Consider the following 27771-nt stretch of genomic DNA (forward strand, 5'->3'; position numbering starts at 1 on the left):
GGCCATTTATGTAATGACTGTGCATGGGTAATGCTCTTCACTTATTGTCCCTTCATAACCACTGCCCAGAGAGTCCTGCTCGGGACTTCTGGATGCAGTTTTATAAATCAAATAAATAAATAACCAGCATGTCTGACACCCCAGTCAGCAGAAATGCTGTTATATCAGTCCTACTTTACAATCATGCTTATATAAGGTCTTCTCAACAGATAGCACCTATTTCTAGGCTAGGGCAGAATGGAGAAGAGAGGAGCCTTGTAAACAATATAGGGACGGCAGTGCATCAGCATCATTAGCATCCCCTTCATTATTTCTGTACTTGCTTAAATTCGCTCAGTTAATAGAATACTAAATGCAACAAACCATGCAAGAAAAGAAAGAATAACTTCTCTTCCAGTAGATATTACACAAACTGGCACCTTATCTGTACAAACAGTGAATGGCAGACTGGATAATAAATGGCTGCTTGCTGGGCAGACCAACTGTTTTCCCTTTCAGTTTTGCTGCTAGGCCTTCTGATACAACACTCTGGTTTTTCTTTGCCTCTATTCTTCTTCTTGCTAGAGATAAGTTGGCCTTTACGCAGAGCAGGGCTGTGAACTATTTCTTCGATGGCTCTGGCTATGCTTTGCTGAGACACATTGAGAGAAGAGGGAAGTTTGGCCTGGTAACTCGTTTTGATATAGAAGTTCGAACACCAACAGATAACGGACTCCTACTTCTGATGTTTAATGGAGTAAGTGAAAAAGAAAACATGTAATCTTTTATTTTATTTCCCAGTTCATTGGTATGGTCTCTGATATAATATAAAATACATTACTTAAATTATCTTTATCAAGAAAATGCCTCTAGCTATGCATTCTGAGATACTTGGGAAATTATATACTGTGAAAAAACAAGCTGTTGTGCACTGAGATTTATCTGGTAAGGGAAAACTTGGACAAGTTGAGAATGCAATGTTGTCAGTTTCAGCAAAGAGAAATTTGCCTGCTCTCTGATCTATTCTGGCATCCAAAAATTAAACTCTGAAGCTTGCAATATCCACTGCTTCCAGGGGAGTCTTATGGAAACGTTTCATTAAGTGCTCTTAAACATGCCTTTTTCAAACTGTCTCAATAGCCCTTGTGACACCCTCTGGCAATGGCGCAACTTAGGCTGGGTTTTGAGATCAAAGGCCAGGGTCCCACAACTCAGGGTGCCCAAATGACCATCCACAGCACAGTAGGTAATGTGGGGTGAGCGCCTGGTCTGGCCCGCACATGGGCTTGATGCTGCCCACCAGAGCAGCTTTTCACTCTTACTTAAAAGCAAATATTTTATATTCACAGGCCAACTGGTTGGAAATGTACCTGCTTACAGGAAATCATTTTACTATTTTTACTTTATGAATATATTAGTCTTTTCTATGGCAAAATGAAGCTTATTTACAAGTAAATATATTTAGGATCAGGATGGCAGAAGCAATTCCATTTGATTCCTGCAGTTATGATCATGGTATGATTTAAGTGAGTTCAAAATGCAAATCAGAGTATTTCTTTTTATCAGGGCTGGCAAACAGGGTGGATTTTTTGTGCTTGTTTTTGCTCTAGCTATCAGAAATGTAGAACCAATTGTGAAGTGGAGAGAAGGTACCGTAAGCACAGAATGGCAGGGAAGGGATAAGATAATTAAGGTCAGAGTCTAAAATTACTTCACTACATGATAGCCTTCTGGTTTTCTCTCCCAATGTATCTTGTGCGGAGATCACATTCCCAGGGTCCAACCAGGCCTAACATAATTATAAAAGCATACCGAACAGAGGATTTTCCCCTCCTAATCCTTCCAGTATTGTACCCCTAGGAAGCCCTTAAGCCAGCCTAAAAATAGATTTAAATTAAATACATGAATAAACAAGTACCAACATGTTTGTTTTGGGATAGTCCCAGGCAAGCTGGATATTTTCTTTAAAAGGATCGACTCTACTGAGCACATGATAACATCAAAGTCCAAAAGATGATGATGATGTTGATTGTTGTTGTTATTTGTAACATCAGAGCAAAGGCAAAATGTTCCCTGCTCTGACAGGGTGAAAAATAAGGTGAAGGGTCTTGCTGAGAAGGAAGCATAAATCACATCTCTTTTCATGAAGTGACATGACTTGCTCCTTTGGTTGGTCTTGCTAGTTCACCTTTAAGAGCTCTCAAGAGAAATGAAGTTGGACGTAATATTTGGAGCCTCTCTTGGACAAGATCCAGGCTGCACCTTGGCAGCAGGTGTCACAAAATGAGGTTCCTCCTTCAAGCAGTCAAAAGCCACAGGCTGCTTTCCTTGTAAAACGTTCTTTATTGCTCCCAAGTACAACTGACCCAGAACAGATCTCTGAGCATGCACAAAGCAGTTTGTTGAACCCAATCTAAGGTTTACGTCCAGGAACTCTCCATATGAACATGCCTGGACCCCATTCCCTTAGAAGGGGTTTTCTGGAAGCGAGCACACCTGCTCTCTGCACACTGCTCATTCAGTTGGGCCTCCTGCTTCTGCAGATGGCTCACCATGGAGTCAAGAGCTGGAGGGGCTTGGTCTGAATTTGAGAATTACTCATCCTCAGAGGCCCCTCCCAGTGGCTGCAAATCTTGGTCATTCCTAGAAAATACCTGGCTCAGCAAAGCATTTGGCCTTGAAATAATCACCTCTGCCTCCTTCATCTCAGAATCTTGGCATAATCCATCCTTTCCAATTTCACTGTAATTTGTTTCACATTTCAATTCCAAATTGTCTAGGATGCAGCCAGTAGTCCATGAGAATGATTGCCCAAAACAGCCAGCCTGCCCTCTACCAACAGAGCAGGGACCTACCCAGCCAAGCCTTCAGTTACCCACAGCTGGGCAACCACAAGTCTCCATGGTTGTGCAGTTTTTTTAATGAACCTATTTGTGCAATTCTTTTGTGCAAAAATTGTTTAAAGAAAAGGCTGTGTCAGCCACCATCAGACCCTTCATGGTGCTGCTCAGGCATTTTGAAGGAGCTGTTAGCTGCTGTCAAAAAGCACAAACCAGTTCTCAAACCAGCATTTACAATTGCAAAAAAAGGGGGTGGGGGAACCAATGACAGCTGAAAATTGCTGATGATCACAGCAAGGGGAAGGGAAATGGGTCGGTTTTGCAGCAGTACCCCCTGGGTATCCTAGGGATGATGAAAGGGACACAAGTAGAAGGGAAGGGGTCAGCAGCCAACAATGAGCCCAGTTGTCTGTTGGACACACAGTAGGTTGTTCACACTGCCAGTCTACTGTAGGTTCCTGTGATTTGTGAACGTACTGAACACAAGTATAGTACAAATCCTTTCAGGAAAACCTTGTTGTTATTTTCTGATGTGCAGACTATGTTCTTCAGCCTAGAGATGCAGAATGGATACTTATATCTACAATATGATTTTGGCTTTGCCAATGGCCCTGTAATTTTAGAAGATTCATTGAAGAAGGCTGTGATTAATGATGCAAGATTCCATGAGGTATAGATGGGTACATTGTTATTGTCTTTTTTTAAAAGGGTGATTGTGGCCTTTCTTAATTGGTTGTATTGTGTGTGCACAAGTATGTGTGTTATATGACTGCTAACAGCTGCCTTGCGTGATCTATGTTGAAAGACAGAAATTACTTTGAAATAATAAATGATGCCTATGTATAGAAATGGGAATATTTAGAACAATAAGGTGACATGCTACCTTAAATAAAATATGACCCTCTCATCAGGTGTTGTGCCATTTCCAAATACAGTTTGATGTAAGTGACTCTGTGAAACAAATGACTCTAATGGAATACGTCATAACTGTGCTTACTCTCCAGTGCTTGTCCTTCCAATGAATTATTAGATGAATGCCACTTTTAGAATTATTTTACAATCAGAATATGGTTATACAAGCAATTATGTATTAAGCGAATCCCCACAGGGTGTGATTGTCTGTTAGAGCGTGCTTGTCCTAATGAGTGGCTTCTCCCATTCTGTTTCCTCACTGTCTTGCCAACTGGCCCTGCCCTGCTTTGAGGTCAGTCTGCCTTCTGGGCTAACTTGCAGAATTTCTAAAGTTTGTATCAGAATGTGATGCCTATTTTACTCTTCACCACTGCAATAATAGCAGTGGTGGAGCACAGGGAGATCTGGAGAGGTTTCCTTTCCAACCTTCACCCATCCTTCCCTACTGGTATCAGAGACCCAGGAAGAAATAGTTTTCTTCTGGACAAAGGAACCAAAGCCCTTGGCATCTGGGGCACTCACCTTCCAAGCACTGCAAAGGAAAGACAAGGAAGGGAAGGCCTCTCAGGTCTCCATGCCGTGGTCGGATCTGCTGCCACCTGCTCAACTAATTCTGATGGGGCAGGGCAGAGGATCATCAGCAGACTGCTTCATGATCAGACTGGTTTCCAACTCTAGACTCCATTACTTTAGATCGCCTCTTGCTGGAGATGCTAATGGTAGGGATAAAGCCTGTGCTTTATGTCTGTCTCCCCATTCTGCTCATGTTCCTGTTTGATCTGAGCAGGACTTCCAGCTGAACTGTGCACAAAAATAAGCTCTCACTCTCACTTATTTTATGAACTCTTGCAGTACAATCCTACAGGCCCTGGGTGAACAACTTGTGGTCCTCCAGATGCTTTGGCCTACAATGCTCATTATGTTCACAACCGGATATGGTGGTTGTGATGGTCAGAATTCTAGTTCAATAACATTGCTGGGCCACAAATTGCCGAGCCCGAGCATACGCTCTTTCCTGGGACTTATTTCTATTTTATTCCATGGGACTTGCTTCTTTTTCTTACATAGAACTGCACTGTTAATGAAACTTTATAAAACCTTGTTATATTGTCTTATGTACTGCCTTGAATATTGTACTAGAGTGGGCTTTTACTCTGCAATTTTCTTTCTTTTCAGATATCCGTTATATACCATAATTCCAAGAAAATGATCTTGGTTGTGGATAGGAGACATATAAAAAGTGTGGAAAATGAGAAGAAAAATATGCCATTTACTGATGTCTATATAGGAGGGGCTCCTACTGAAATTTTAAAATCTAGGTTGGTTTATATTACTGATTCAATCCCTGTCAGTTAAACTTTTGGAACACAGATAAATGGCAAGGAAAATTTTAGCTACTAAATTCCATGGGTCAAGATGTTGGCAGACAAGCTAGACTAATAAAAGGGGTAGCAAAACTTTTTTATTCTAAAATATTTTTTTCTAGTTGGATTACAGAACTGTTACACTGTGTTGTTGCAATTACACATTTGTAAAAAAATGGAGCCAAGTAACTAAAACAGTATTTTGCAAAACTGGAGAGTGGAGAAGATGAGCTTTCCATATGGGAGTGAGGTAGCCAGCTTTTTAAAATGGTGTTCTGCTGCACATTGCTCGTCTTTTGTCAACCAGCATAGCGCAAGTTCGGGAGTGTTTTCTTTCTTAAGCTTTCAGGGTGCCAAATGTCTTGAACTCACCCTGCTAAAAGGTTTCGAAACTATCTTGCTCATCACCATTTCATAGCAAGCCAGTCTTAGGGGATGGATGCACTCATACACTGCACACAGTTGAAAAACAAAAATCTTACTTAGGGTGAGAAATATATTGAACCCAGCCTACTAAAAGGTCTTGGACCCACTTTATGTGTCATCCTGCATAATTTTTGTCACAGTTCCTACAAAGCTTTTGAAACTTTGCATTTATTTAGCATCATGATGTTAGCCCACCTTTGCCCTCTAAACATATGTCATTTCTTCACAGTGGTATCGGTTCCCATCTGGCCATCAGTACCAATTTTAGGGGTTGTATGAAAGGGTTCCAGTTCCAAAAGAAGGACTTCAATTTGTTAGAGGAGCCAGGAACCCTGGGAATTGGTTATGGCTGCCCAGAAGAATCACTTGTAAGTATAGGATTATATTTGCAATTGATGGTCATGGTTTAATTGCTTGATGCATATATTCAGATATTTTCCTTATGCGTGTGCTAAGTTATTTCTCCCTCTTTATGCAAAATGTTAATACTGGATTTTTCTCACCAGTTTGCATTACTTAGGGAACAAGAAAACATACTTTTCTTAGCTGAAAACTCTTCCCTCTATAAATGACATTCATTTAATGGTAACCAATGTTTAACATGCTATTAAATGTAGAAAGTACATCAAAATAGAAAAGCAATGTAGTAGGCCTATTATATTTGTTTTCATTTGGCTGTATGACAGCTTAATAAATCTTTCCAGGTGTATCTCCCACCCTACTCTACCCATGTCTGTCTTATATTTAAGCTAGCTTTTATATTTTCAGTTTTGCATACTTGGGTAAACACTCTGACAGGTATAAAATGTTTGATGCCAAACAACTGCAATTTCAGCTCCAGTATTTTGAAGTAACAAAAGGAACTCTCACATCAAAGTATTTTGTGGCCTCAAAGCTTCAAAAAGGGGAACAAATTGAGCCACTGGCAGAACTATGTTTCTAAAGATCTATGATAAAAAAAAAAATTACTGCTGGCAAACGCACACCACATTTCACTTAAGAAGCTATTATCTAGAGGTAGCTGAACTAGAATATAAGGCAATATATTTATGGTACAGAGCTAAGCAACAAACAATCCTATGGGTACCCAACCTATCAAGATTTCTGCTATACAACATGAGCAGAACATTACATGGACCAGGAAAAAATAGGGGAGCTAACAGCAAACAATTAGTTTTATTTATTTTATTTTATAACTGGTTAAGAAACCAATATTTGTTTGCAGGGATGGGGCCAATTACAGTCAAAAGGTGACCTTCAATAAACCATAATGGCCAAGCATTATGTGCAAACCTGGTTGTGTATGATGTAACTGGGAATAGATCATTGGTCCCTCTGGATGCTCCTTATGCTCTGTGCACTGTAAGTGTAGAAAGAAAATGCAAAAACTAAGATATATCCCAAATAGCTCATGTGCATAGAATTTCCAGGTGGAAATAACATCCAAATAGTCTCTTCCTGGCACAATTTACAAGTTATATACAGTTGAGCATCACTAACAGTTGAGACCCATTGGAATGGACACTGTACAAGAGCAGTGCTTGATGAATGCATATTCAGAAGCCAAGACTCTTAAAATGGAATAAGAGCTCACTCTACTCAACAGCAATCGTATACTAATTGTTGGCCAGAATGTAACAACTCTGAGCTTTACAGAATCTTTTTTGTATCATTATTCTTAAATACTTATCTGTTGTTGTCGTTAGTTGTGAAGTCGTGTCCGACCCATCACGACCCCATGGACAACATTCCTCCAGGCCTTCCTGTCCTCCACCATCCCCCGGAGTCCACTTAAGCTCACACCAACTGCTTCAGTGACTCCATCCAGCCACCTCATTGTCTGCTGTCCTCTTCTTCTTTTGCCATCTATTGTTCCCAGCATTAGGCTCTTCTCCAGGGAGTCCTTCCTTCTCATTAGGTGGCCAGAGTATTTGAGTTTCATCTTCAGTATCTGGCCTTCTAAAGAACAGTCAGTGTTGATCTCCTCTAGGACTGACCGGTTTGATCGCCTTGCGGTCCAAGGGACTCACAGGAATCTCCTCCAGCACCACAATTCAAAGGCCTCAATTCTTCGGCGCTCAGCCTTCCTTATGGTCCAATTTTCAAAGCCATACATTGCAAATGGGAAAACCATAGCCTTGACTATACACACTTTTGTTGGCAGGGTGATGTTTCTGCTTTTTAGTATGCTGTCTAGATTTGCCATAGCTTTCCTCCCCAGGAGCAAACGTCTTACTATCTTTATAACCTTTCATTTATTTACTTGGTGAGTAGATGTCCCGCAAAGCATATTTCAATGGGGAAAGCTACATTTCATCCAGCCAGAAAATACCCCTCTTTCATGGATTTGAAGGTGGTTTTAATTTCCGAACTTTACAGCCCAATGGACTGCTATTCTATTGTGCTGAAGGAGTAAGTATAGTTTTTATACTTTAAAAAAGAAGACATTTTAAAAACTTGGGGAAAATATAAAAAAATGGGTGTTTTCTGTTTAAGGAAAGGTTACTTTTTGAAGAATTTTGTATACCACTGGGTATATTCTAGGGCAGCCAATACTAAATCCTACTTGTCCCAAAGCAGAGGAATCTAGTAGTACTTAAGCCCCATTGAATTTAGTGAGAAGTTCAACTAATCTGCACCTTGTTCAGTTGATAAAGCACAACCAGACTTTTCTAGACTGGGCCAGAGAAGCTGACTGATGATTGCTTAGCAGAACTCTGTGTGTAAATGTAAATGTCTTGTATGCTGCCTGACACAAACAAAAATCCCTGCCTGATACAAGCAATCAGTGGTTTTCTAGTGTTTGTAATTTGGCTTGGACTACAAGTGTCCATCTATGTAGTCCAGCTTTACAACTCTTGGTGGGCACAAAAAACAATCAGTGTTCCCAGCTCAGGGAATTCTGCTAGCACATGTGGCAACCTGCAGGCTGAATAAAGCTGTCAGATCCCATCCATGCCACTATGGAATCAAAGCACACTGCCACCATTTCCCCCCTATCCTTGCGAAGCTCATGTTGCCCCTCATGTTCAGTGGGCTGCTGGGATCATGAATGAAAGGGAGGAGATAGTGTGCAGGGAGTCTTCATCACCAGCATGCTTAATTCACTCAGCTGAATGAAACATGAAAAACAGCTGAACACAACTGAAATAGGAAGCACAACTGAGATAGGAAGAACATGGAGGCATGACTCTTCCAGCACACCATCTATTCCAGCACAAAAGCCCACCAGACTTCCCACACACTGTCCCACTTCGGTGTGCTCCTGCCCCCATGAAGACTATTGTTAGGGTAAAGAGCAGACACATTAAATGCATTCTCACATTTAGCATCATGTCAGTTTTGACTCTTTACTCAGGGCTTCTCTGCATGGGGCATTTATTATGTGCTTGATTCCTCATGCACAATAGCCTGCAGGTGCTTTACATTAGATCACCATCCTCCGTGGCCTTTTCCATGCTTTCCAATCATTTCCATGACCTGTTAGAGTTAGGAAAACATAGAATTATCTGGAAATCAGGCTATGAGAAGAACATGTATGTTGGCCATTCTGTTATACTGCAATGCTGCTTTATGGTTCTGTAGTGGAGCATCTGGAAGCACAGAGAAAAAAACCAAGGGGAAAACATTTATAGAAGCTGATCTTAATCCTGCAAAAAATCTGGAAGCAGAAGCCTCAATAAAGTAGTGAGTTAAAAGCCGCATGGAAAGAAGCACTTAGCTTACTTACTTGCCTGCTTGTAAAAGAATCAAAAGCATTACACAGATATTCACCAACTTTCTTCCCATGCCTTGTGGACACATTTTTCTTTTCCTGTGTTTCAGTCAGATGTGTTCTCCATTTCTATGGATCAAGGGACTGTTGTTTTAAATGCAAAAGGTGTCAAAGTTCAGACAGCAGACAAATCCTATAATGATGGGAAATCCCATTTTGTTATCACATCTGTCTCACCAGAAAGGTAAAAATATAAACTATTTTCATTCTTTCACACATCTTGTAATCTATTATACTACCTGGGGATATGCTTCCAGAGCGATACCTTGTATGGAATAGCTTTAAAATTCTCTTCCAAAACTTGCACAACAGCAAAGCTGTTCTTTCTCAAGAGCCAAGTTGGCAAGAAGCTATCTGGAAATCATGCCATCTTATGCATGGCTCCTTCCCATAGGTGTGGGCCAGCAGCCACATATACAGTGGTACCTTGGCTCACGAACTTAATCCGTTCCAGGACTCTGGTCGTGACCCAAATCGGTCGTGAGCCAAGTTAAATTTCCCCATAAGATTCAATGTAAATAAGGTTAATCTGTTCTGTAACCATTTTTTAAATCAGAAAAATGTGAAGCAAAGTGGACAACAACAAAGATCGCGGCCATCTCCCCAAGCACAAGCGCGGCCCTCACCTCAGCTCCCCCCCAGCACGACCGAGATCGCGCCTGTCATCCCTGCAGGCACCCGTCATCCTGGTGCTCTGGAGGGGGGGGGGAGATGGGCGTGATCGCGGGTGCACTGGGGGAGGGAGAGATGGGCGCAAACGGTGCACTGAGGGTAGGGAGATGGCCGCGATCGCAGTTGTTTGTGCAGGGAATTTGTGCGGTATCAGAGGCGCCCTCCTGCAGGAAAGACAGGTGGAATCTCGGCCATCTCCCCCATGGCTCTGCTTTGCTGCTCCTGTCGTTCCTGCAGCCTCTGATCACACATGCCTTCCCTGCACAAAAGCAACTGGGATCGTGGCCATCTCCCCACTCAGGAGTGGGGAGAGATGGCTGCGATCTTGGTCGCCACGCAAAACGGTGTTTGCAACCCAAGTCAAATTTTTTCAGAAATTTTTGTTCTTGACCCAATTTGTTCGTGAACCAAGGTGTTCATGAGCTGTGGTACCACTGTAAATGAGGGCACAAGTAGGGTCAATGCAGACAGGCCAAGCAGTCCATCCACCATCTCTGTTCATTTTAGTAGGTTATATCAGAGCAAGACATGAACCATACTACAGAAATGTGATGGATTTTCCATTGCTACTACTTTTGTCTGGCATGCTGCTATAGCACAGAGATAAATCAGTCTGTCCACTTTCATTCCATTCGGTTTCTCCATTTTTCTAGAATAAGTTTATTCCATCCTGATCTGCACAAATTGTATGCATTTGCATGTGAATTTATATAGATACATTTTTCTGTGCAGTTTTCTAATTATACCAATTTTTGCAATTGATTTTCCTTAATATAATGTGGTTCTGTGGACACTTTCTCCCAAGATACATATTTTGTGCACATTTCTCCTACTATGGGATTATTTTTAATTAATAAATTTATTGCAAAATTGCATTCAAAGGAGAAATTCAGTGAGTTTCCTTCCCATCCCTCCTGCAGTATATTTGCTTTAGCATAACAGTGAGTAGCTTCTAAGTCCTTCAGTATTGCCAGAAGAAAGTCGATGCAAAGAGGCTTATTGCAATGCAGTTCATTTCAGAATGTACTCTTGTGTTGATGGTGCCACCTAGTGAGTTGTTCATCAAGGTCAGCATGATCAAAACAGTTAAGTTGCTACCACAATGTATATTAGCACTTGCTAAACAGATGAATTTAAAAGATCCTTGAGAGGAAGCATGTTTTCTCTCTGCAGGCTTATGCTTTTGGTAGATGAAAAAAAGCAGTTCACAGATAATTTGGCAAAGAATGGAGTTGGGGAAAAGACTATGGATGGCAAGAAATTCTACTTTGGTGGCTCCCCGATCAATACTGGATTTGCCAACTTTACTGGCTGTATAAGCAATGCCTATTTCACAAGGTAAGTGTATTTCAGTTAGAATGTGTCTTGTTTCTTAGCCAAGATGTAGCAAAATATATACTACCCTTTTTCATTAATAGACTCATCATTCTGAGGTTTGCAGGTATAAAACAACCTCATGGAGTAAGCATGTAAGTAAAAACAGCTCCATGAGAATACAGTGATACAGAAGATGTAGTGATTGAGACTCAGAAAGTGCCAGCTAGATGAGATAGATAATAGAGAGGGGTTGAAAAAGTGCGAGAAGGAAAAAAACCACATTGATGTAAAAATGTGGAAAGAACAATCTCAGTATCTGAAGGAAGTCACTTCCTCGAGGGTTGTCTATAGATCTCAGTTTAGTTGAGAGTGAGTGACAAGCCCAGAGTCACCCAGTGGATTTTATGGCCAAGTGGGGACTAGAACCCAGATCTTCCAGGTCCACAGACCAACACTCTAACCACCACATTACCAGCTTTCAAACAGGCCAATGGAAACTGGGCATGTTCAGTGCCTGCAGGACACTTACTGACTGCTGTGGGTGAGAAAAAACATGCAAAAGAAGGATGGGATGGGATGGCCAGAACCCCAAACAGAAAGGTTCGAGACTCCAACATATCAGTCTCTTTACCTAATCATGTTGTAATCTGTCAGCAGCCATTGGAAGCCTTTAAGATGGCATGGAGGTGAAAAGGGTTCATCTGATACTGTGATACGCTACTAAAAAACTTCTTTAAAGTGAGTGAGAGCCCGGCATTTTCAATGCCACTAAAGTGTCTGATGCATGGCCAACAGATTCTGCATTGTTTCTGCTGAAATTTGATTTAGACTATTTCTCCAGTTATTTTTCCATGATACCAACATTCAGCTTGCTACTTATACATATTTGTATTTTCATCATAATCACGAATACAACACACAAGCCACAAGCAGCAGTGCTCAGCTGTGCATGCAGCATATTTTTTATCTTGTTGGCAACAGAAAGGCCAAAAAACATGTGTTCCCATGTATTAGCTGCATTCACATAGAGATTTAATAGGCAAGTCATTTTAAAAAACAAAATCTTGTTCTTTCTTCCCTGAAAAATACTATCTCTACATGCAAAATCATAGTTTGAAGGTTACATTGCACTTTGTTTTTTAATAGATTGGATCGGGATGTTGAGGTCGAAGACTTCCAGCGATACCCTGAGAAAATCCAAGTCTCCCTGTATGGGTGTCCTGTTGAAACTCCTCCAGCTGCCCTGCTCCATAAGAAAAGAAAAAATTCCTCCAAGTCCAAAGAAAGCTACAATAAAAGGGTTAGTGTTAGTATCTAGTTCAGAGCTACTGAGATATTTTGTTTGTTACATTTATCTTCTCTTTTCCTACGAGAAGCCAAGATGGTGTACATTATTCTCCTCCATTTTATTCAGACAACAATTCTGTGAAATGGTTAGGCCAAGAATGGGTTAGGGCCAAAGCTACCCATGGCTGAATAGGAACTAGAACCAGATCTCCCTAGTTTCAGTCCCTCACTCTAAATGCTACACCACAATACACCAGGGTTAAACAGGATACTTCTTTGGGTCATATCATATGGGTAAAGTAAAGCCTTACTAACTGAAAAACAAAGGGGTTTGTTATTTTCAGTGCTTTCTTAATTGCAAATGATTCTACTGCAGCACTTTTCTTTAATTCAGAATGAGGCTTAGGTCAACTGAAATTGGTCCCAAAAAAGTTATTAAAATTGGGATTTTTTTATAGCAGTAATTTAACCGTCATATCATTATGCTTTCTCTTAATTAAGCTAAGGCAGCTACTGTACCAAGATACTAAGATACTTGGATATCATCCCACTTATATATATAAGCATGCATTTACAAAGTAGGTTATCTCAGAAAGATAGATTAGATATTTAAAGCAAACATCTGTGAAATGTTACAGATCCTAAAGAACTTTTAAGTCTGTTATACACCTTTCAGCCCAAGGGCCAAATTTCATTTTGGAAACCTCTTGAAGGACACATTGTAGTGGTGGATAAAGCTGAAGGCACTGTTAATGTGTGTTTTTAAACTATAGTCATAAAGTCAGCAAAAATGCCATTCCATTGAAGTATAAACTGTACCTTTAACACATACCAAACATAGCAGACATATGAAAATAATCATGTGGAATTAGATTAAGAACATTATCAGTATTCTGAAGCTCCAAGGATATTCCCTGTTTATTCCTGGTTACACTCTTCAGTGCTGAACCTGGAGTGCACCATACTTCCTTGACCTACTATTTATTTTACTTACTTATTTACTTGGGAAAAAGCAGCTGTAGGGAAACATTCAATGTGATGCTTGAAGGCCTGTTTCAGCTCAGTTCTGCTGCATGCATATTTACAGAAGGGCTGGGATCTGATTTTAAAAGCAAAGGGCACTCATGGGAAAGAGACATTTGTTTCCCTTAGTCTCTTTCTAAGGCTTCTGGATGTCTGACTTAATTTCTGTTCTGGAAGTCTGGCTGAGAATAAAAGCATCTGAACTGCAGAGGCAGGCAGGACACATGAACTGGACATCTTAGGAGTGTGTCACCATTTCCATATTACTCTAACAGCAACAATCTCTCCTTATCCCTGTTCCCCCAATACACTCTCATATGTAATAGAGCAGATCCATATTTAAAAAGCTGCATAGGCTACAATCATTTCCCCCATGTCTCCCTGAGCAGCTTGCATATTTTAGTAAGAGTTTTTTAATGTTTCAAAAACAATATAAGCAATATCTCCATTAGCTGTCTTACCATCACTTTTGATGTAACTCAACACTGACCTGCTTGAGAGAAGATTAAACCTTTCCCATCTGCACTGAAATGGAATGTATAAGTCATAGCAGTAGAAAACATGAACATTTTACCAGTTCTACAGTGCTCCCCAGAGAGATCTGCCTGGCGCTGTCATTATTTGTTTTTTGGCACCAGGCCAAGACCTTTTTATTTAAACAATATTTTAATAATTGCTAATATTATTTATTGGTTTTAAATTTTTAGCCAGCATGACTCCAGATTTTATATGTACTTTCTGTACGAATGTTTATGATGTTGGAAGCCGTCCCGAGGCTTATGCGAATGGGACGGCATACAAAAATTCCAAATAAATAAATAAACTTAACAAAGAGTTAATTTATTATTTCCTTTGTATGAAGAATGAAAAAGACAGTGAAGGATTATCACAGTTTTCACTGAATCTAAACAAAATGAATCAAGAACTGAGAGTTCAGAGGGACCCACACTGCCTCTTATCCAACAGCCCCAAAGCAACTGAACATACGTATCTGTTTGGAGGTACAGCAAATAGCCGGCAAGAATTTGATTACTTACCAAAGGATTTCAATGAAAGGTACAGTACACTAATAAAACTAGTGTGATAAATGTATGATATTTTAAATGATTTATATTTTTAGTAATCTGGCAAAATAAAAACCAAACTAGAGAGATTTTGAACATTGCACAAGTATTTTTCTCAGCATGCTGTATATATATTTTTCATTCTTTGCTTTCCACAGAGCTGTTGTTCATTCACATATTCTAACATAATTTTTGTTCAACAGATCTCAGTTCTCCATTACTCTGAAGACTCAGTCATCCCATGGAATGATATTCTATGTCTCTGATCAAGAAGAGGACAATTTCATGGCCCTCTTTATTGCCCATGGCCGATTGATTTTTATCTTTAATAGTGGCCAACAAAAATTAAGAATTAGAACTCAAGAGAAGTACAATGATGATCAATGGCACAATGTAAGTTAAAGGTGGGGGAAAGACAGAAAGCATAACATGGCTTTTTCAAAGCTGAATAGAATCTGAATTGGTGTTCACTGGGGTTTGTTATAATAAAATAACAGACTTAGCATGTGAATCTATGCAAATTTAGAAAGATGAAAGACCTAAAACTGTCAGCATGCCCCACTAACATAGGTGACTGGGGTATACTGGAAGTTGTAGGCCCTTTTTCTTTCTAAGCTTGCAGAGGATTGTGCCTTTAAATAACTATGACAAATTGTATGGCTTTTATATATAAGCATGTCAAGTCATACCAGAACTTTGGGGGAAAGAATGCTGGATAATCTTTCATGATCTTATTATGGTGAGTTAAAACAATGATTATTTCTCAATCAGTAATTTCAGATTGTCAGAAAGGATTAGATAAATTTTTCTATGGTTACAAACATCTCACTGTATTTTTCACCCACATGACTATAAATGTTTTCATTTGTTGGGGCAATGGTTACCTGAATCTAGCCTGATGGTTCCATGGCTTATTAGGCAGGGCATTTTGCCAAACCTATTGCATATATTGGAAAACTAACAGCTGAAAATATCCAAAGAGGTCCAATATTTACTACTTAAATCCACCCTTAGTGAAAGATCAATTATGGCGTATGATAGTCTTCACCCACACAGCGTTGTTAAAGAATGTAAAATTAGTAGGCTATAATATGCAAGGTAAAGGTAAAGCTACATGAAGTTTTTAAGACTTTAAAAGCCAGGCTGGGTAAACCAAAGATAAACATAGCAGCAAGGTTGAGTATTCATTATTTATTACCTTTTCTTTTATATCAGACCCCATTGTTCTGCCTCAAGGCTTCCACAGCAGCTCCTATTGCAATAAAAGACAGGAACAATGCAAGAACAAATGAAAACAAATAGAAGTAACAACAGCACAACATACTATGGAAGTGCAGACTACACCAGCTTATCTGAAACTTCCATAAATATGTTCAGTGTAAACACATCCGTAAGACCCATATCACTAGTGTATACATTCATGGAACTTATTTTTCCATAGAAATTGGGGAAATAGACAATGCAAGACCAGACAGGCTACTCAGAAGAACCCCCATTGAGTTAAATTGGATTTATTCCTGGGGGAAATAAGTATAGGATTTCAGCCAATACACATCACTGAAAGAAGCAAAATTCATAATCTATTGTTTTAGTTAAAGTTTGATCTTTATCCTGTAATTGAGTGGCTGAAGAATTACCAGTTGCAAAATCAATCCAACGAAGTTCTATAAAACAAAAATTATTATGCTTTATATATAATTAAGTTATACATTTTTCAGTCTCTTCAGGTTAAATATCTTTTTTTTAATTTAGGTAATGTTTGTTCGGGAGAAAAATGCTGGCCGTTTGGTAATTGATGGTCTCCGAGTACTACAAAACAGTCTTTCCTCTTTTGACAATACATGGCATGTTGTTAGCCCTTTTTATATAGGGGGTGTGGCACCAGGAAAAGCTGCTAAAAATATCCAGGTAATGTATGTATTCCACAATAAAGCATGAATAAATATATTTCTAAAGAAGCTCCCCACTTCCCTTCCCCAAACTAAGGAGATAAACTGAAGGCCAGCATACTGCTTAATGTGCACCAAGTGATTCCAATAAGGAGTAGAGTGAAAGTATATTCTTATGCAAATCCTGACAGTATATTCTTATGCATAACTGTGCCACACTATGTTCAATGGAATTTACTCTCTGTTAGTGGAACTTGCTTCTAAGTAACAGTGCTTACAAAAATTGCTTTGGGGTTGAGGCAATGTTTATATTCTATTCCTCAGGCTAACTTCATGGTAATCAATATAAAGAAAATGCTGGAGTCGTTTTAGCAAGCTCTGCATCTCTTGAATGGCTGTTGTAATTAAGAAGAATCTGTCCTGCATTTGAATCTGTTGATAGTTTCTGGTCACTTGTGTACTCTGGATTTTCTAAAGATATAATGAAAGCATCTTTATCTTTCTTGGCTTTCCCTTCATTTAACTAAAATAAAGAGTTGTTTCCATAGAATTTATAAGCAATTATACAATTGAATTGCATGGAAGAACCAAAGGATTATTCTTTTTCTCATACAGCCAGTTTTTTTAATCTCCATTTTGTTTTCTCAGATTAACTCAGTCTACAGCTTTAGCGGTTGTCTTGGCAGCTTATTGCTCAATGGAAGACCAGTCACTTCTCCTTCACAGACATTTAGTGTAACTCCTTGTTTTGAAGGACCATCAGAAGAAGGAACATATTTTTCATCGGAAGGAGGATATATTATTCTTGGTAACATGTCACTAATCACTATTTTTATGCCTGTTTCATCAGAGTGATGCATGCAGATGAAGAGAAGAGAGATAATTGGACTGATTATCTAACATTTATTTTAAATCTGTACTGGGTTTTCTACTGGCACGTGAGGGAATAACTTGCTCCCCACCTCCATTCACCTGCTCTGCATACCTCACTGTTTCCTTTGGAGTCAAGCACTAGCAGCACTACTGCTACACCAGTTGCCGAATCTGGTCCAGCCATTAATGCAATGCCATAAAGTCTGACTTTGCTCTGGCAGAGAAGCTGTGAATGTCAGCACATATGTTGTTATGCTTATACAGCAGAGGGTAAGATGAAGCCATTAGTACTGTAGTCCCATGCAGATCTACTCATAAGTAAGTCCCAGTGAGTTCAATGGGTCTTAATCCAAAGCGGTTATAGCATTACAGCTTAAAAAAAAAAAACTTTGAATTTGTGCCTGTGTAAAAGAAATTGTGTCTGGCAGTTACTCACCCCAAAACTAATAAGCATTGAAGCAGCCTGTCTGACAAAATCAGCATATTGCTCAGTCATGATGAATAAAGGTAAAGGTTTCCCCATGACATTAAAGTCCAGTCATATCTGACTCTTAGGAGTAGTGCTCATCTCCGTTTCCTAGCCAAGGGAGCCAGCATTTGTCCGCAGACCATTTCCGTGGTCATGTGGCCGGCATGACTAAACACCGGACTGCTCGGAACGCTGTTACCTGCCCACCGAAGTGGTACCTTTTCATCTACTTGCATGTGTATGCTTTCGAACTGCACGGTTGGCAGGAGCTGGGACGAATCAATGAGAGCTCACCCCATCGTGCAGATTCAAACTGTCGTTCTTTCGATCAACCAGCCCAGCAGCTCAGCAGTTTAAACCACTGTGCCATTCGCAGTCCCCATGATGAATACATTGAGCAAATAAAGGAAAAATAGTCCAAGTCAAAATTGCAGTTCTCTACATGAGGCATTTAACCCTCCGCTTTGCTGCAGCTTCTTCCATTTTCACTGGGAGAGGGGAAAATGTCTCCTTTACATGGAACTTTTCCCCCAGGTTTTGTACTTTTCTGTGTTTCTATACATTCTGTTAAACAAGCTCAAAGTGGTGTGGTGCAGTAGCTGCCATATAGCAGAATTACAATTTTATACGATGCTTTTCTTCCGGTTTGAAAATTAATACTGCATGTTCTGTTGTTATGTGCCATCAAGTTGTCTTTGACCTATTGCAACCCTATGAATGAAAGCCATCACAATGTCTTGTCCATCATAGCTCCATCCAGTATTTTCAAGTTCAGGGCTGTAGTTTTGGATTCAATCCATCTCATATTTGGGCTTCTCTTTCATCTTCTGCCTTTGACTGACCACAGGATTGTCTTCTGCAGTGAGCCCGGCCTTCTTTTAATGTGTCCAAAGTATGACAACCTCAGTTTTGTCATTTTTGCTTCTAAGAAAAGTTCTGTTTTTTATCAGAACTGCTTTCTGCTACTAGGATGGTATCATCTACATATCTTAAATTAGTGATACTTCTACAAATTTTCACTCCTTCCTTCGATTCTAATCCAGCTTTCCTTATACGTTCTGCATACAGACTGAACAGATAGGGAGATAAAATAGGTCCTTGTCTGACACCTTTACTTATGGGAACCATTCTGCTTCTCCGTATTCTGTCCTACCTGTTGCTTGTCTGTGATGCAGGTTATGCATGGGACAATCAAGTGCCGTGGCAGCACCTGTTTTGTTTACAAGCATCCACAGCTTCTTGTGATCTACAGTCTTTAGACTGTAGCTTCTGTAGTTTCTATAGTCAAAGGTTTTGCTATAGTCTACAAAACACAGACATATCTTCTGAAATTCTTTGGTGTGCTCCAGTGGCCAACATATATTTGCAATATGATCCCTAGTGTCTCTTCTTTTTCAGAATCCAGCTTAGATGTCTGGCATTTCTTGTTCAATATTGGGTAGTATTCTTTGTTGCAATTCTTTGAGCATCACTTTCCTTGCATGGAAGATTAATGCAGTGATCCTATGGTTGCTGCACTCTTTGGATCTCTTTCCTTGGAGACTGGCATATGCATTGAACATTTCCAGTCTGTAGGTCATTGCTTTGTTTTCCATATTTGTATTAGGAACTGGCCTGATTTGTATTCTGTGGCTTGGAATACTTCTATTGGTATCCTGTCTAGTCCAGGTGTCGTATTCTTTGTGAGTGCTTTCAGAGTAGCTTTCACTTTGTTTTCTAATATTGCAGTCTCTTCTTCACAGGATTCTGCTTTGAAGAGGTCTGTCATCTTTAAATCTCTTTGTATAGTTCTTCTGTATATTCTTTCCACCTTCTCTATTTTCTTTTGGTCAGATAGTATGTTCCCTTTTTTGTCTTTTTGCTTTCCTATTCTAGGCTTGGATTTCCCTTTGATCATTTGGAAGAGGTCACTTGTTTTTCTTCTTTTGTTGCTCTCTTCTATTTCTTTTCACTGATCATTGTAATAATTATTCTTGCCACTACATGATAGTCACTGAAAAGTTGCATTCAGGATTTCTGAATAGCTTTCAGTATTTTTGTCACTTTTTGCTTTTGTTTCACTTTGAAAAGAGCTGGAAAACACAGGAAAGGCCCTCTAGAAGATGTCTTAGAATCATGTCTTAGTGTCACAAAATTTTAAAAAAATCCAACATAAAAAGTTAAATTCAGAATTGGAAGTCACAGTTAGATCCTCATATCCTGTAGCAGTTGAGTAACCAGACAGCAAAACAAACAGCCTGTGATTTGTCATGATTTCTCCTTGCAGATGAATCCTTCAGTTTGGGTCTGAAATTTGAAGTGGTTTTTGAAATCCGTCCTCGACGCAGTTCAGGAATCTTAATGCATGCACACAGTGTAAATGGAGAGTTCCTGAATATACACATGAAAGAAGGACAGGTATGTAATAATTCCATTTACATCCTTCTTGTGTGCTTTTTCAGATGGCATACTCTACACTCTTTTTTATCTTGAAGATTTGTGTACCAACTAAAATCGCTGTTAATATCAACACATTCTAGTTTCTGAAAATAAGTCCCCAGCCTAACTGGAAAAGGAACAACACAGTAGTTTGAGTCAACCATTAATATAACATCAGAACACTTCCATTATGGTATCAGTAAAAGTGTTGGGTGTCAAGATAAAAGGCAAGAATGCTGACATCTTGGTAGTGCTGCCTTATGAAAGCATTAAAGATGTATAACTGGTACAAATGTGCTACACTGAGCACTGCTGAAAGTTAGACAACTTTTCCTCACTTTTGGATCAACCAATTATTTATTTACAGCATGTATTGAAACTATCAGCGCTCTGTTCAGACCCCGGTGTGTAAGGCCTCTTGAATACTATGTGGAGAAGTAAAAGAAAAGCCAGAAGCTGAAGAACAAATAAAATCAGATGTCTGATTGGGCAAACACTTTGGGGATATCTTATTTCCCAAAGAATTTTAAGGTGTACTGAATGTAATGGTACTGCATGCTTCTGAAAACCAATTGGTTGTTTATTTCTTTAAGAAAGACAACTGTTTGAGCATTGGTGATGCTAATATACTGTTGTAGCTTTGACTGTGAAATAAGAGGGACTTCCAATTACAGCTTATCTAAAAACTTCACTATATGGCCGCAGGTGAGCCACTGTTTTTCAGCCTCATCTCCCTGACTGACTTTCAAGACTTGCGAGAATGACCAAAATAATATATGTGATGCTGAACGCTTACTATGTACATGCTACTTTAGTAATCCAGTCAGTGTTTCTTATGAGGGACACACAACCCTGCACAGAGACAGCTTTCCCCTCATGGGAGGCCTTCCAATGGTGAGGAGCTGATAATAAGCATCTCCCATCTGAAGAATTGCATTCGTTGGAGGGACAGGGAGGGGAACACATGTGACAAGATGAGACTTTTCCAGTGTAATCCTAAATGTTACTTGGGGAGAAATGAAGCTACGGATCTGCCACTTCATCCCAAGTCTCCTCCCTCAGCTCCAAAGAATCCCATCTTTGCCACAGCAGGATCAGTGCCAGGTGTACTTTTCTACCTGGGGAGCCTTTTGGGCAGAACTGTTGAAGTGAGCAGAGACAGACAGCCATGCCAGCAGCTCTTCTCTGCCAGGGGGAGGAAGCCTCTGTCCAATTCTAACCCAACCACAGATCTGGTGATTTGGATCATTCTGCTTAATAGCTTTGCAATTATACTAACATTCACCAAAGAGTTTCTTTGCAAATGTACATGCTAAAGATAGCAAAAAAACTACATGACTATAGCTTACATGATCCTTCCCACCTTGCGCTCATTAACTAACCTTACCCTTTATGAACAGGATGAGTCCCTGTAGAAAATAGAAGGACTACAGGTTTAATCTGTGAAATGGGTTGTTGATTCCAAGAACTGTACAGTTACTTGTTTGAAATTAAGATGATAAAAAATGTAATAACCATAGTGCCATAACTAAACAGAAACTTTATTAAACTTTTCAAAAGGCTTTGAAGACAGTGAACACTCTTAAGATGCATAAAAATAGGACGCATTCCTCATTCAGAACATTGCCATCATTTCAACTCCACATGACTTGATGAATTCTTATGTTACCTTAGGTTGAAATTTTAAAAAGTATGGCCCAAGTAGTGTGAGCCTATGCATGTCTACTCAGAAGTAAGTCCCACTGAATTCAATGGTGCTTACTTTCAGGTCAAAAATGCATATAGGACTGCATCCTAAATAGTAGCTATTAAAGTAAGAAAGAACTATGTCCCTGGTATAATGTCATGCTAGTTTATTTTGAGGCTATAAAAATTGATTTACAATGCTGCTTTAAAAAAAAGATAATCAGATATTTGGGGGGGCAAAATTAGGTTTCCTAATATGATTAAATTGTTTTGCTAGGTTATTGTGAAGCTGAACAATGGAATCAAAGACTTTTCAACTTTAGTTATGCCTAAACAGAATATCTGCGATGGCAGATGGCACAGAATTGCAGGTGAGTAAATCTCCAAAGCCCTATTATGACAGTTACTCTTGATCTTCCCTTTCTTTTATCTAAATTAGGTCATGCACGTGGACTAACCAAGCAGTGCTTATACCCTGTAAAAGGGAGTGACAAAATCTCAAAAATTCTGTTGTTCAAATTCTAAGTTATGGTTGCTTAATGAAGAATGGCAGAAATAAAGTATATTATACCATCCCATACAATAGGCCCAATAAACCAGTGTTGGAAATGCATGTTTATTAATTGCTGATTAGAAACAGCAATGCCCTGCAGTCTTCCATAATCTCTAGGACAGTTCACTGATTCTTAATGTCACATGGCATTATACACTTCTGTGCTTCTTTGGCTGCTCCTTGCATGCCAGTTTGTTCCTCTGTTGTGAAATATGAATGCAAATTGTGCCTTTGTGTCTGTGGGTCAAGGATTGATGAGTATGAAAAGTAATCTAAGATGTGTGTGTGATGTGCTATAGTGCGGACACTAAGATACGTCTGCCAGAATATACCCATTATAAATTATATGGAATTAGTCCATTGGTTCTTTAATCCTCAGAGTAATTCACCAAGCCCTTGAACTTAAGCCTTTCCCAGATCTGCTAGCTAGCGTGCACTAACGGAAGCAGAGATAGGCAGCTTGTGGCCCCTCAGATGTTTTGACCTGGTTTGTACTCTCATCAGACTTAACCAGCATATCCAATGGTGAGGGATTATGGGAGCTGTATGCCAAAACTTCTGGAAGGCTACAGGTTGTCCATGCTTGAAATGGAGCCCTGCTCCACAAACCGTGTGTTCTGCCATTGAGCTACAGCTTGCTAGTATGGCTGCCACTGGCTCTTTGGATTTCAAGGACCATGCTGTGTCCAACACTTGTGGGAAAGAAGACCTAAAATATGGGATAGCTACCTACCTCTTTAGGATTTTTGGTCCTTTCAAGTATATTAGTAGAATTACATATACTCTGTATGCACTAAAAAGCACTAGTCTGTACTATCCTTGTCTATTTTCCCTTACAGTTATTAGAGATGCTAATGTGGTGCAGCTGGATGTAGATTCAGAAGTGAATCATGTTGTAGGACCATTAAATCCAAGATCAGTTGACCACAGAGAGCCTGTGTTTGTTGGAGGAGTACCAGGTAAGTGTTGTTAAAATTTTAAATCTTCTTTTCCAAGGGTAGTTCACTGTTTTCAAGATTTCTTTTTTTCTGTAAAGTAAAAATCATATTCTTTATGTTCTTCATTTATTGAGCAAACGCCCATATTTTGTCATTTATATATCTTTTATTGAAAAATTAATGTCCTTCACAAGTAATAGTTGTACACTGAATACAAAACATGCTCATTAACTCTATGCAGAGGAGTTTCTGTAGATGCATTTTGTAAAATAACTGAGTGACCCATAGACCTATGCTGCAGTAATGGTCAAGATCATGAGTTTTATGTAATTCAATATATTATTCCACCCCTTGCAAATTCATGTGCCTGCAGCTCTGATAATTTCAACAATTTGTAAATTATCCTCAGTAGAAACTTTTCTTTTATACTGGAAACCGGTAATGCTAATTCTCTGTGCCTTGAAAACCAGTTAAGAATGCCACTAAGAAGAAGTGAATATCTTGGAACCATTTAGCATGATTGTAACCTTTAGAGCATAATGTTTTTGTCAATTCCACATCAGAAAGACAAACAATCACATAGTCCAAAGGTTTTGCAAACAATGGATGAGTTCACACAACACAGTACCTTACCCTGGTCATATGCCATGGTAGGCGGGTTGTTTTGCAAAGTAACCACAATAAGCTTAACAAGCACATTGTAGGTTCTTTCTTTTCATCCTCCTCCTCCCTCCTTTCTTCAGGCAGTGTACAGGAGACACACCATAAGGAAGAACAAGTCTCCTCTGTCTGATAGTCACAGTTGCAGCTGTCAGAAAGTCCCCGTTGCACAAACGGCACTTGTTCCCTGAAGTGCAATGAGGTACCAATTACCAGCCTCAGCAAGGGAGCAATGGGAACCCACCTACTTGTGGTGCCAGTTGTGACAGAAAATTGACCCATTTCATTCCAAGACACAAGTACTGTTTGCCCTAGGAGGACAAAAAAAATCTCTTTGGGTAGCTGGAGAAGTCTACTCTTGACTGCCATCAAGGATGGCCTGGATCCACTGGCAATGAGGGAGCCCTCACAGCCTTGGCACAGAAAAGAGGATCCTGGCTACCCCAAGCTGCCAGCAAGAATATCCATTCCTCCATGCTGGAGGCTTGAAAATTCTAGTGCTCATTCCACACCATTGTGGACAAGGGAGGGCTTATAAAGCAGTCACTAAGTGTTGTTTGGACTCTGTCACTCTTGCTAAGCACTGGCTGTTGGGGCTCACCCAAACTGGGCTCTGTCATCCAGAACTGGACAATACAACTCAACATGCATGACAGCAACCCTGGAACAACCCATGGGTTTTCAGAGTAGCTTGTGTTTGTAAGAGATGATACCCACCTTGGATAACAATCAGGATGGGTTTTAAGAAGGATAAAAGCTGAGCAGCATAGGATCATGGAATAATAGAGTTAGAAGCAGCCGTGAAGGCCATTGGGTCCAACCCCCTGCTGTTGCAGGACACCAATTTACACCATCCCACTCAGATGTCTGTCCGTAACTGAGCATCAGTTACCATTTTGAACAGGATGCCTAAATAATCACTTATGCCCTTTTTCCATGAACAATAAATTGACAATGTTTATGCCAAGCTGTATACCTTACAGCTGAGAAATCCTGATAAATTCCATTTAATCTTCTTCTTGATTTTGAGAGATTCCCATTAAGCCTCTTCTGCCACAGCCTGTCTCATTCAATAGAGTGTTTAGGAGGGGGGATTTTTTGTGGTGTGCTCAGGCAGTTGTCAAGGGCAAAAGCTGGCAGAAAGCTCTCTAGCTGCACTCCCCCTTCCCTGGGCATTTTTCTGGATCCAATACATGATCTGTACTTCTTGTTGCATTAAAAGTCTGGTTGTATAAAGCATACTTGAATGTTGAATTAAACTGATTCAGTGAAAATTATTAAAACTTCTAAATCACTGAAAATTTTCTGGTAGAAATCAAAGTTATTGGCAGAGAATAAGAGCACAATCCTATGCATGTTTAAACAGAAAAAGGTCTTAAAACCTTTAAGGAATTGTATGACTTTTTTCCTGTTTAAATGTGCATAAGATAACAATTAAAACAAGTCACATTCTGTATTTTACACAATTAGGTGCCTTTTCATTAGGACAACTCTAAAAAATGCCATTGCATGCAGATATTTTAATCTTATATTTGGCCAATATGGTTATGTTTTTGTTTTTTTAACCTTTCTACAGAATCTCTCCTGACGTTCAGCCTAACTACACGCAATTCCTTTGCTGGATGTATCCGTAACTTTATGATTGATGAAAGGCGAGTGAGTTTCAGCAAGGCGGCTTTGGTCAGTGGTGCTGTGAGCATCAACATATGTCCTGCTGCCTGAAAAGCTGATGAACTGCAAAGTTGCAAGGACTTGTACAGCACCAACAGAACACCAGCACAAAGCTGTGCTGGGTTCTGTCTTCAACACCAAAGAGATGAATATATATAGCTCAGTATATTTAATGAGAAAGTGTTATGCTTGTAATCATTACTGGGAACTTGCTACCAAAAAATACCCTTTAAAAATATTTTGTAGTGCACCAGATTCTGAGGTCTGGGGGCAGGGATCATAGCTCAGTGTATGCTGAGCTTGTGGAGAGTCCAAGGTTCAATAGGCAGCATCTCTGGGTAGGCAGAAAAAGTTCTGCCAGAAACTCTGGAGAGCTACTTCCAGTCAGTATCAATAACGCTGGGCTAGACAGAACAAGGGTCTGACTCAGTATTCAGCTGGGCCCTGAGTTATACCCAGGGGCTACCTCTGATGTAATGACTGGAGAATGAAGATTATCACCCCATATCTTATGCCTAATGAAATAATGGGTTTCAGCATATCTAACTTAAATAGGGTATTAGCTGATACATGAATCAACAACATTCCTAAGCTTGTTGCTGTACACTTCAGAGTATAGCTTCTATAGCATAGACTCCAGACAGAAAATTCCTTTCTCTAATTGTATCTATTTATTGTCAGCAGTGGAGTCTGAAAATCCCTTGCTTGACTTGGCCCAAACGCTGCACATTCGAGAATGTGTTCCTGCTGTTCCATTATAATGCATCAATTTTGCTCCAACAGAGCCTGGAGCATGAGCCTCACTAGATGTAATTCAGATAACTGAAATGTCCAAAGGTTACAAACAAATGAAATGCAGTTGTTAAGGGGTTAACAGAAATATATTGGTAATTTACTTCATTCCCAGTGAAACATTCCTAAAGCAAGGCTGCTGAAGCTTAAGCTCATGTACAAGTTCTAGCCGACTAGCAAATATGCCTTCTTCTAGTGGCCTCACCCCCTTACCTCAGACTCTTGGCTATATACTTCATCCCCGACTTCCAAAAGGTTCTAATGCCTCTCCTAAGACTTAGTTACTAGCAGTCAAAGCCTTTCTTAAAATATGCCAAAATGCTCTTGGCTACTTGAAGGCAGCCCTGAGGCCTACTTGAAGGCAGCCCTGAGAAATGGCATTCAGCTCTCAAGCTGCAAAGGTCAGACACCCTTGCCCTCAGCTAGCTTTTGGTCATAACCTGCTGTAGGCCCAGCAATCACGCAGAGAATCTCAGGATCCGCATGCAGTCCTCTTTTCCCTGCCTGAGAACCTCTGTGTATGCTTGTTGGAGCAGACGCCACTTGCACGGCACAGCTCGATAGGGAGCTGGCTAGAGATAGGGGAAGCAAACCCAGAGCTTTCAGCTTTCTCATATCCAGCTGCACTACTCATGTTTGTAACCAGATGCATATGGGAACAGACAGGAAGAAACAGTTCGTTGAGCACTACTGCGATACTTCTTGCACAAGCACTGACTATGGTGCAAGCTGATTCTGTTCATGAGTGGTAATGAATACATCTGTTAAATGTATGTTACAGAATAAACAATGTAATAGACATGCTTCACAAACAATTGTCTTTTGAGTCTGTCTGGAATTAGTTTATTCGATGGCTATTTGGATTTGTTAAAATGTTTAATCCATTTCCACAGCTTACAAATATAATGATTTGCTCCTTGTTATAAGTAAACCAAGTTTTACTGTTTCTGTGAATACTTTAGTATTTTATAGCAACATCAACATCAGCAACATCAGTCCATCCTTTGTCTTCTTATTAGGAAATGAAATATTCCCTGTATGATAGAAGAAACTGTAATTATAAGTAGAGGTAGAGTTATGTTCTTCATCATGGCCTCTACACATCACACACATGGGTGCTGTGCCTGCGCAGTGCCCATAGCCGGGAAGATTCAAAAGCTTTA

The 27771-nt window shown here is 39.8% G+C and overlaps 1 protein-coding gene across 1 annotated transcript in view; it reads left to right on the plus strand.

Annotated features, from left to right (window-relative positions):
- LAMA4 (laminin subunit alpha 4) overlaps window positions 1-27423 on the plus strand; it is a 101428-nt gene extending 74005 nt beyond the window's left edge. Inside the window, exons 23-38 of the mRNA XM_044426191.1 lie at window positions 565-736; window positions 3358-3489; window positions 4908-5050; window positions 5751-5889; window positions 7796-7933; window positions 9347-9480; window positions 11142-11306; window positions 12432-12585; window positions 14458-14651; window positions 14863-15052; window positions 16412-16567; window positions 17197-17356; window positions 20157-20287; window positions 22272-22365; window positions 23387-23506; window positions 25722-27423. Coding sequence (XP_044282126.1) covers window positions 565-736; window positions 3358-3489; window positions 4908-5050; window positions 5751-5889; window positions 7796-7933; window positions 9347-9480; window positions 11142-11306; window positions 12432-12585; window positions 14458-14651; window positions 14863-15052; window positions 16412-16567; window positions 17197-17356; window positions 20157-20287; window positions 22272-22365; window positions 23387-23506; window positions 25722-25867 — 2368 coding nt within the window. The 3' untranslated portion in view covers window positions 25868-27423. The remainder of the gene's footprint in view (window positions 1-564; window positions 737-3357; window positions 3490-4907; window positions 5051-5750; window positions 5890-7795; window positions 7934-9346; window positions 9481-11141; window positions 11307-12431; window positions 12586-14457; window positions 14652-14862; window positions 15053-16411; window positions 16568-17196; window positions 17357-20156; window positions 20288-22271; window positions 22366-23386; window positions 23507-25721) is intronic.
- The last annotated feature ends 348 nt before the right edge of the window (window positions 27424-27771 follow it).

The sequence above is a fragment of the Varanus komodoensis genome, unplaced genomic scaffold, assembly GCF_004798865.1.
Source record: "Varanus komodoensis strain SLA01 unplaced genomic scaffold, ASM479886v1 scaffold1, whole genome shotgun sequence".
Classification (NCBI taxonomy): domain Eukaryota; kingdom Metazoa; phylum Chordata; class Lepidosauria; order Squamata; family Varanidae; genus Varanus; species Varanus komodoensis.